General features: G+C 35.4%; 1 protein-coding gene across 5 annotated transcripts; it reads right to left on the bottom strand.

Moving 5' to 3' along the window:
• Window positions 1-2,220: 2,220 nt before the first annotated feature.
• Window positions 2,221-10,681, bottom strand: adrb3b (adrenoceptor beta 3b). 5 transcript variants are annotated; one of them, XR_014029317.1, is made up of 4 exons: window positions 10,558-10,681; window positions 8,102-9,317; window positions 4,742-4,850; window positions 2,221-3,741 (listed from the first exon to the last, which is right to left on the bottom strand). XR_014029317.1 is itself a non-coding variant. In XM_081355074.1 (3 exons), the coding sequence occupies exon 2, from the start codon at window positions 9,303-9,305 to the stop codon at window positions 8,142-8,144; it is 1,164 nt and encodes a 387-aa protein (XP_081211200.1). In that variant the 5' UTR covers window positions 9,306-9,409; window positions 10,558-10,681; the 3' UTR covers window positions 2,544-4,850; window positions 8,102-8,141. The 5 variants fall into 5 exon arrangements, 3 of the variants coding, with proteins under 3 accessions (XP_081211200.1, XP_081211201.1, XP_081211202.1); XR_014029318.1 differs by having other exon boundaries at window positions 2,450-3,741; window positions 8,102-9,409; XM_081355074.1 differs by having other exon boundaries at window positions 2,544-4,850; window positions 8,102-9,409.

Here is a 10,681-nt window from a genome sequence, read left to right as displayed (position 1 = left end):
GAGAGAGAGACGATGAGAGAGAGAGAGAGAGAGAGAGAGAGAGAGAGAGAGGCAGGCTTCTCTTTCAATATTTTATTAAATATCATGTCAGCTCACACTAAATGTGTCTGTGAAATTGCCTAACTTATAGGAAGCTATCTAAAAGGGCACCATGCCTTTTTCATGTTGTGTATCTATAATCATAATTAATAATACAAGCTGCTTTAGAATTGTAGTTTGAAGGTTTTTTAGTGGCATTGGTGTCAGGAAAGTTAAAAGAATAATGACTTTTTTTGGTTTTCTTTAACGTATTTTTACGTGTTTTATATATCTCATTTGGTCCATTTGTACAATTTCACCTTTTCCAAAAATCTGTTTTGACCTCCCTTGCCTAATATGCCTAGAGTTGTGGTTAACTGCAAATTTGAAACTAACTGAAGGAGATTTTTTGTTGTTGTTGTTGTTTTTATTTTTTTTATTTTTACTTTGGCCCTGTCCTGTGATTGTACTGTTTATTTGTCTGTAAAACTGAAAATACTACAATAAATATAATCAAAAAAATTAAAGGATGCTCTTTTTCGATCGCCCGATAATCACTTCCTATGCAGCGATTGGTGGTTCTCTACATGTTTATCACATAAACCGATCACATTGTGATGACGCAAAAAACCAATAGCCTGCATGGCTTTCATGTCATCACCGGTGTGATTTTAGAGGTGTTGAACAATTCTCTAAAATAATAAATACATTTGTGCCTCATTTCAAACCGGAGGTCGCACTGGTCAGCCGCATACAGTATGTCATTGAGATTGTCCAATATAAGGTTTGTCTATAATCTAAATGAATATTAATTGATAAGATCTGATTAGTTAAAATTATTTCAAATGAAATTAATATTCAGGGATTGACTTGAAAGGTAGTGAACCTATACTGTATGTATTGGACCCTAGTGTAGGCTACATTACAAACAATAATATAAATGTTTTTTTTTAATTACCCTCATTGGGGGCTGAGCCCCCCTAATATTGAAATCATCGCCCCTGAATCTCATTTAATTGAAAATTAATTTATCGACCTCAAATTCATGTTTATTAAACCTCATATTTCATCATAGCTATATGCACTGAAAAAAAAAACAATAAGTAAAATGTACTTAATTTTTCGTCTTTGCAAGTTTCTGTACGCAGATTTTATAAAGTAAATTTTCACATATACGGAGTAGAATTAAGTAAAATCTACTTAAGTTTTAAAAGGTTAAAAAACTAATATAAAAAAAATTTGATAAATTAAGTTGTTTTGTGAATTCAATTAATTAGACATGCTTTTGTTTATTAAAATGTAATTTAAACATTTAAATGGAATCCAGAAAAATTTAAACAGAAAACATAGGATTTGGTAAAGAGATAAAATGAAATCTGAGAAAAAATTGAATGCATTTCATAATGCCCTCAAAATTTCATTTTTGCTAAAGTTTTAACAAATTGCTGTTAAATTGTATAAGTTTCATGATTCAAATAATTAGGCTTGTTTTTGGATTAATAAAATTTAGAATTAATTCAAATGGAATTTGAAAAAAAAAAATACAATAGAATTTGGGAATATAATAAAATGGATTTCAGGGCTTTACTTCATACACAATAACATTAACATTCAATGGATAATTTTTGAGAAGAAAATTAACTTATTAATTACTTATTAATTATTCATGCCCCAGTGCATGATGGGAACATTATTCTACAAGCTTGAATTAAATAATATAGAACTTACTTTTGTTTTTTTTAATTCTTGCCTGAACTAATTATTTAATGTAGATTTTTTTGTAGCCTATTTACTTCACCACAGAATCCTTTTTATCAGTGTGTATCCAAAAAGTTGAGCTATTGTTAAATAGTGTGTTTGTAATGCAACAAATAGGTGTACTAGTCAGCTTACGGTAAGCAGGTTGACTAAAGTGGGTTTTCTAAATTCTTGACCTTATTCACTCTAAGTTGCTGCAGCTGCTCAATGCGAATCCAGAGGGATGGTGTTATGGACTCTGCAAGATTTGAAAGCTGATGCTATTTATTATGCTGTCTATATTTTCTTGTGATTCAACCATTGGCCTATTTTAGCAGCACTCATTTCGGGGAATGTCATATTATGCTGGAAGAGTAGCATATGCTAGCTCATGATTAATGCTAAGACTATATATTTGGCTTTCTTTGTAGAGTGCATTCGTAATAAACTATTGCTTTGAAATTTCAGGGATGTAAATTTTATTATGCATGAGCATGACACAAATTAATTCAGTTTGGATAAAGTCATGGTAAGTTTTTCACATTTGCAGTTGCAGTTGTCAGTGTGTTTCTTCTCATGTGCACTTTCAGATGAGAATGGAATAGCACACTGCTTTCTGCATACTGAGCAGTAGCCTGTATACTACCAATAATAAAAACAAAAGTATGTGAAATAGTACCTTTCTAAATTGTATAGTTCTAAATCCTTTTATTAGATTTTTATAAATACAGTTATTTTGCATTTTTAATCAGAATTGTAATAAAAAAAAGAATAATCAGCAAAGAAAAATCAATGAATCAAATCAATTTAATAAGTTAAACAAAAGATGTGAAAAACATGGCTGACAGTTCATTCATAACACATAAAATTAAAAGTCATATAATGCACATATTGTGGGATATGGTATTTTGTTCAGTCCTGCATAATTTGCATAAGAAAATCCCTATAATGCAAGCAGTATACTTATTGCCGTGCATGCAGAAATAATATGAATATTTCAAACTTGTTCCTCCGGCAGGTGTTTTTTCACTGGATTAGCATACTAGCCGGCAGTGCGTAAACCTCCGTAAAAATTATTATTCAGCAAAAAAACATTCTTTTTTATATTACGGAACTCATATTGATTGTCAGTGGGATCAAGCTTGCATTCGCCTTCAGATTGGCAGATTTTTGCATCTCATTTTGAAATAAAACCTCAGGATGCTCATTTGTGTCGGATTGAGACGGATGTGTCAGACAGTCTTGGAAAAGACTAAAGGCAGAAATTGCAAATGATTTTCTGACCTTTTATGAGATTGCAGTTAATTACAATGCTTCCACCATTTGAGAAGTTGTGGAGTTGAGCTTTATCAAACTAATGCATTTGATGTTTTCCACAAGACAATGACGAGCAGAGAGAACAGACTCAATTAAAATGACTCATTTCCCTTGTGATGCCATTGATTTGAACTGATAAAAACATGTGAAGAAACAGCTTGTTATTCGAAAATCAAATATGTCCACGTAGCTCTTCAAGATTGCTCCGTGAAAAACACTCCACGTGAAGACTTTGAACATAGATACATTTTTGTAAATATATTACGAAGTGCATGCATTTATTCATTCTGCTTCAAATTTCTGTACAAGGTTTTTTTGTGAGGATAAAAGTTACAGAGTCAGGATCAAAGAAGCGAGTAAAGGCGACTCGCGGTGCTCTGATCAGAAGATGAATACAAGTTTGTTCTCGCCACCAACCACACTGATGATGCCAGCTTGCATTTACATTTGATCAAAACACCAATATCCAAAACCAAACACTGTTCAGTTGTCATGATTTGTTTGGCCGTATTCATAAGCCAAAAGCTTTGGCACTGCATTCATCTGGGCTGTTAGCTTGATGTTGAAGTGTTGAAATCGAACAGATGTGGCACAAAACAGCCAGTGAAATGTCAATCTGATCCACTCCAGAGTGCGTGTATAGCATCCAGAATTAATGCTTTGCCACTCCTGCTGATGAAAAAAATCACCATCAATATTTCCTTCCATGAAACTGTAATTTAGAATTTAAAATTCGAATGATTTGTCTGTTTTTGGCCAGTCATTGTGGCACTTGTGCGTTTTGGTGATTTATTGCAAGGAATATTCCATGTACACTGTAAAAAATTTGCTGTAGTTTTGCAGCTGTTTGCCAGTAACTTACTGTAGATTTAAATTTATGTTATTTACTGGCAACAGTTTGTTCAAAGTTAAATGAACATTAAACATTAACAAGTCTTTGTCTTTAAAGAATAAAATTATAAAATAACAATCTAATGCAAAGCATTCTGGGAACCAGAAATCTTCATCAACCTTTTTCTGTTTTTTTCCTTCAGTTTTTTGTTCCCAGAATGCTTTGCATGAGGATGTTATTTTAGTTTTATTCTGTAAAGATAAAGACTTGTTAATGTTTAATGTTCATTTAATTTTGAACAAATTGTTGCCAGTAAATAACATCAATTTAAATCTACAGTAAGTTACTGGCAAGTAGCTGCCAGTAATACTGTAATTTCTACAGATTTTTCTAACAGTGTACTTCTGGAGAAAAAGAGTAATTCCAATCATCCTTTTCCGATGGTATTTTTTCCGCTGAGATTGGAAATGTTATAGCACCATTTTTGGAGCTATTTGAAATGAAGAAAAATATCCGAACTAACTTATATGGCACTATCCAATGGCAGCACATGCTTATGCGATGTGTGCTCATTATGTTCCTATTTATTCCGACCAATGGGCAAGCGACTCTCCCATTTATGTAATCACCAATGGCAGTCTTTACTCATGTTTTGGACCCTGAGCATTTTTCATTCAAATTCATCTCCGGAGGCCAATTGAACTGGAAAAGCGTTGTCCACATGCACAAGTTTTTCTGATGGTTTGTAACGTAAAGAGATGGCATTTTAGGACTTCAAAAACTCGGTTTTGTTCTCAATATCATTCTTCCGAAAATTGGTCTATTTTGCCTTCGCACCTAGTGTGTTTGTATTGTAATACAGCCGAGGTCCGCTTGAACAGCATGACATCAGAGTACAGTTGATTCCCTTGAAAATCATAGGATCTGTTTCCAATCTTCAGTGTCCCTGTGGGAGGGAAATAATTATGAAATCATTAGACATTTGATCTGGAGGAGAACAGAGTTAGTGCGTGTGTTTCTGTGTGCCCTGGTACTTGTGCATGTTCGCTGTTTACGCACAATATGTATTTTTCTGTATCAACACACGTCTTTTGTGACATCAGAGGGATTATGCTGAAATGTTTCTCAGATGTGTTTGTGCCTGCAGTGTCTCAAAGTGTTCTTTTCAATCACCATAAGTACATGTGATTCACGTACACTTGTGTCTAATCCCCTGTGGCAGAAGATTTATAACGTTGATTAAAACAACCACAAACTGAACCATAATTCTGATGTGTGCCAGATTCTGCTGCCTGTACTGTACTGTTCACTCAATTCTTCGCTTATATTAATCATTTATTAGTTGTGCTTGTTATATTGCTCATTCCCAAACTTTCATTTTGGTGCACGACTCTCCCATTGTACTACAGAAGATGATATCTATTAAATCACGCAGCTTGCTGAAGGTATGGCTTGTTGAAATTTGCAATTTTTTTAGTGAATTTTTTCATTTTAGTGTCTTAGTTTAAAAACTTTTAATCTTTTAGTTCAATGAAAGAAGTCTCTTCTGCTCACCAAGGCATTTATTTGATCAAAAATACAGTAAAAACATAAAAAATACTGTGAAATATTATTACTACTTAAAATGACTTTTCTATTTTAAAATATAATATATAAATATAATATATTCCTGTGATGTATCATTACTCCTGTCTTCAGTGTCACATGATCCTTCTAATATGCTAATTTGCTGCTCAAGAAACATTTATTATATTCTATTTAATTAATTTTTTTTGTTTGTTTGTTTATTTTGCTGCCTAATTCTTTAATGAATAGAAAGTTCACTTGAACAGCATTTATTTGAAATAATTTGTAACATTTTAAATGTTTTTACTGTCACTTTGATCAGTTGAATGTGTCTTTGCTAAATCATTTTTTTTATTAATTACCGAGCCCAAGCTTTTGCACAGTAGTGTATCACAAACACAGTAACTGTCCCTGGTTTATATCAAATCGGACATTACAGAAAAATGTAAACTCACAAAGCTTTGAGGAAACTGCTTACTCACAAGCAGAGGCTGTTTCGTGAATCTTAAAAGAACCGGTTCATAAGAATCATTTGCTAATCGGGCATCACAGTTCACACTGTTTGTTGTTATGTGTAGGAAACATAAGCTTTACCGACCAGATTTAAAATGATTTTTTTAACATCTTTACTTTTAGTCGAAGTAATAACTACTCCCTTTTTGCTCAGAAATTGTAGAAATCTTGTTTAGCCTAATAAAAAAAAGAAGCTTAGATGTACAAAAGATTAAAATAGTACATAATCAAATAAAACACATATGAGCTCATCACGTAAGCACTCAAGTCCTTTTCCAGCATCATGAAACAGTCACAGCACTACCTCTAGTCTGCTATTATTATCTCACATTAATGAGGTCATGAACACTTAAGATCCATGGGTTTCTCACCCTTAAGTGTTCACACACACACACACATGCTCACAACGCACACTTCAGAATGTCTCTGCCAACTCATTTCAGCCACTTCAGAAACATCATGAATTGTGTTGTTCTAATCAGTTTCTAATCAGATATCACCCAAGGAGTATTTTAAATGAGATGAGGTAAAGGATAAGATGTACTTTTTTTTTATATCTATCAAGTATCATGTAATCATCACCGTCATACACCAGATCCAGGATAATAGTACATAGAAACGATGTGGCATGCTGTGACCCATATTATTTTGAGAAGCATTGCCACCAAAAAAAAAAAAAAAAAAAAACTTTTTGTGTGGTTGCTTGTTTGTTTTGTCCGGAACAAAAGTTTTTTGTTTTTTTTTGCACGTTTTGCTATTTGAATAATACATATTCAAATTGTATTGAATATGATCATAGAATGTTTTTTAGAAAGATTTATTTTTGGTGTTTTTTGCCTTTATTGAGATATGCTAGAAGAGAACTGACAGGAAGTGAAGTGGTAGAGAGAGGGAAAGTTCCCCAAGCCGGGACTCCAACTGCCCACGAGGCCATCGCCTCCGACAACCATAACATTTTTAAGTTCACTTTTGAGTACACTAGTCTTATTAGCTTGAGTTAGAGGTGTTAGTTACTTTGTTCTGTGCATATCATTAATCAAAGAGGAAGTTCAGTGGAACACTGAAATGCTTCACATGAATGTGAAAGTGATGAGTTGACAAACCACAATCACCATCCACATGGAAATGGTACAGTATGCGTGAGAGAGTCTCATATGTGGCTTTTTCAAAGATAAGCTTGATTGTTAGAGTTCATTCGGTGCATCAAGGTGCATTGCACTTACTCAAATAAGAACTGAATAATTGCAATTGACTACTGTACATGTACTTTCTATAGAGTTACGTTTAGGGTTTGATTTAGGGTTAGTTACTTGTAACTATGCATAATTTACTGTTATTACCATAGTAAGTACATGTAGTAGCGTAACTACTGTATGTTACTTTAAAATAAAGGGTTACACTTTATTTTAACGTGTTAAAGTGTAAAAGTACTGAATAATAATTAGCTACATGTAGGATTAGGGTTAGTTGCATGCATATGGTAAGTACATGTAACATATGTAACATGAACACTGTAAAATAATGTGCTACCTAATAAAGTGTTACCATTCATTCTTTACTATTACTATTACAGTACTTAGTTTACTAAACTAAACCAAAAACATACATTTCTGTTCTATTGTGAACCAATAATTCTAATGGAAAATTATTTTGAATTATTAATAATAATCATTTATTATTAATCATAATATTTTCCAGATCATATTTTATTGCTCTTGGCTTCAGTACAGTGAATGAGTTTTTTTTAATATATCATTTTATAATTTTATTTTTAATATCACGTTTTTATATCACACTGTAAAGGAGGAATAAATAGCTGGGGGATCATATATTTGGGGGTCTTTTGCATTAGTTAATGTGTAGAATATTCAAAAGATAATTTAAGTGCTGCTTCAGAACTCAATGTCGTAATGCTAGGGTGTTTTGAATGCTTGCCAGAGCATTGGTATAAGGTGTCCTGAGTAGTTTTAGCATGTTGTTATGCAGTTTTCCCCAGCCATTTGATCATCCTCAAGGTGAAGATCCAATCACTTAAGTAAGTATTAGCACACCCCACCTCACCAACTTGAACGGGTTGAGGCATCATTCAAATTTAATACTTTGTTTTTTCGCCCTTACCTTAAACGTCTCTTCTACAATGATCCGTGCCACATTTCAGTCATTGAGAGGGCTGAGTTGCTACCTCTTGTACATCAAGAACTGTACACGTGTCAGAGCACATGTTCCCACCCTCTGCAGTTGGATCTTCGTGACTCAAGCAATCAATCCTTACAGAACTGTTGCTTTGGATGTATGAGGCGAGGCTCTGTAGATGTTTGTGAATGGAGTCGCGATTTAGCCTCTTAGCCAGGTTTTTGCACCCTAGGAGATTCAGGAAGGCGTTACGGTACTCGGGACTGTGGCAGTAGATGATCGGGTTCAGGCCTGAATTGACGTAGCCGAGCCAGTTCAACAGGAGGAGCACCCTGGGTTTAAAGACGTTGATGATGTTGAAGAGGAAGAAGGGTAGCCAACACAAAATGAAGATGCCCATAATAATCCCCAGTGTCTTGAGCGCCTTGTGTTCTTTTACACAATGCCTCGTCGACCTCCGCCTATAACCGCCAGCTGTTTTGCTTGCAGAAATACTTTCACTAGAATCATCCATGCCTGTGCTCGGAAAGCGCAGTCTGTCCTTATCGATGAGTTTCAGCTGTCTGGTCGCGATGGCAAACACCTTCCCGTACACAAACACCATAATCACGAGGGGCACATAGAAGGACACCACTGAGGAGAAGATGGCATAGGTCTGGTTAGTATGGAATTCACAGCACTCTTCGCTATCGTAACAGTCTTGCGCATCTTTGGATTCTGCACGGGAATAATGGTTCATGATCGGCACGAAGGAAACTAGGGACGACACCATCCACACTACGCACACGATGTAGCCGGCTCTGCGCTTGCCCAGGAGGACATGATGCTCGAGGGGTCTTGTGATCGCAACATAACGCTCAACGGCGATGGCGCACAACGTCTCGATGCTTGCCGTGACGCAAAGCACGTCCACGGACGTCCACAGGTCGCAAACCGCTTTGCCCAACAGCCACTTCCCGCTAACCACCATGCTGGCGCCCAAGGGCTGGACCACACAGCCCATGATGAGATCCGCAAAGGCCATGGAGATGATGAAGACGTTGGTGGTTGTGTGGAGCTGAGGGCTGCGAGCAATAGCCAGGATGACCAGCAGGTTCCCCATCACCGTGAGGAAGATGACCAGCGCCAGAGGAAGAACAAGCAAGGGTTCTGGGACCAAGGGAACCAGGCTGGAGTTGTTGGCATTCATCCTGAGAGGAAGCTTTCAGTGAAAAAGAGAAATGGACAATTTCAATCCCAAAATGCAAAAAAATAAAATAAAATCTGTCCTCCTTTGCGTGCTGAGTTAATGTCCTGTAAGAAACAGATTCCAGGTGAGTTTACATTTAAGAACAACGACGGAACTTTCCACCATCGACATGGAGATATCAACGGCTTACTCAATTTCGAAAGTTCATAGGCTTTATATACATGAGAGATAATTGCGTGGAAACTCCCAGACTGTAAGTTAAGTAACTGGGCAAGACTGTTTGTCCTCATGCACTAGGAGGAGCATTCGCTGGGTAGGAGAACTGTTTGTTAACATATAGCTTTGAGAGACTTGTTGCCCCTCCTTCTAACTTATAATGCAATATTTGTGTCATAATATTTTTCATGTGCTACTTTGAAGTTAATGCAATATAACACAGCAGCAGCTTATTTCAAAATACATATTTATGTGCTGAAATGAACAGACCGGCATGGAAAGTTTGATGCCTTTATGAAGTAATAAAGCAATTTCAGTTAGCTTACCCAGACTTCTTGTCATTTGAGATGTTCACATGACTTATAATGCAACATATGTGCCACACTTTTTATTGATTCTATTGTATTATTTTCTTAAAATTTTCTGCGATTTTCATTATTGTTGATGTCAGTTAATTATTAATGCACTATACTCTGAATTTTATGCAGAATAAGGTCACAAAAACAAAGCTGCAAAATATTTGCTGCAGTGAAACTGACCGAAAGTTTATGCATTATGAAGTAATAAAGCAATTTCAGACTGGTCATTTGGGATGATCACATGTCCTTCTGACCCATAATGTATTATTCATGCACTAATCTGCATTTTATGAAAAAAAATTCACAAAAACAAAGCTGCTGCTGTTTACTTGTTTCAAAAAACGTATTTAAACGCTGAAAAGACACTTACTGATGTGGAAAGTTTGGTGCCTTTATAAAGCCAAAAAGCAATTTCAGCCAGCTTATTCAGACTTCCTCCTCCTGACACATAATGCATGATTTTTGCCATATTTTGATGCTTTTATTGTAAACATTTCTTGGTATGTACAGCTATTTCCATTATTGCTAATGTCATTCAATTCTTAATGCGCTACTCTGCTTTTTATGAATCATGTTTACACCGAAACAAAGCTGCTGCTACATACCTATTTCAAACATTTCCATGTTGAAATGAAACCAACTGATGTAAAGTAATAAAGCAATTTCAGCCAGCTTACCCAGAAAGGAGCTTCCTCTCTCAAATCATCTTGATTAATTTACGTTTGATGAGAAGTTGCACTTGTAAACTCTTATCTTCTGCTATTGTGCACTCTTGCTCCGCGCACCTTCCCACGCCTGTGT

The sequence above is a fragment of the Scardinius erythrophthalmus genome, assembly GCF_964197995.2.
Source record: "Scardinius erythrophthalmus genome assembly, chromosome: 23".
Classification (NCBI taxonomy): domain Eukaryota; kingdom Metazoa; phylum Chordata; class Actinopteri; order Cypriniformes; family Leuciscidae; genus Scardinius; species Scardinius erythrophthalmus.
This window is presented reverse-complemented; position numbering and strand designations above follow the sequence as displayed.

Excerpts from the sequence above, each read along its gene's own strand:
- adrb3b (XM_081355074.1), bottom strand. The coding sequence starts at position 9,305 with ATGAATGCCAACAACTCCAGCCTGGTTCCCTTGGTCCCAGAACCCTTG.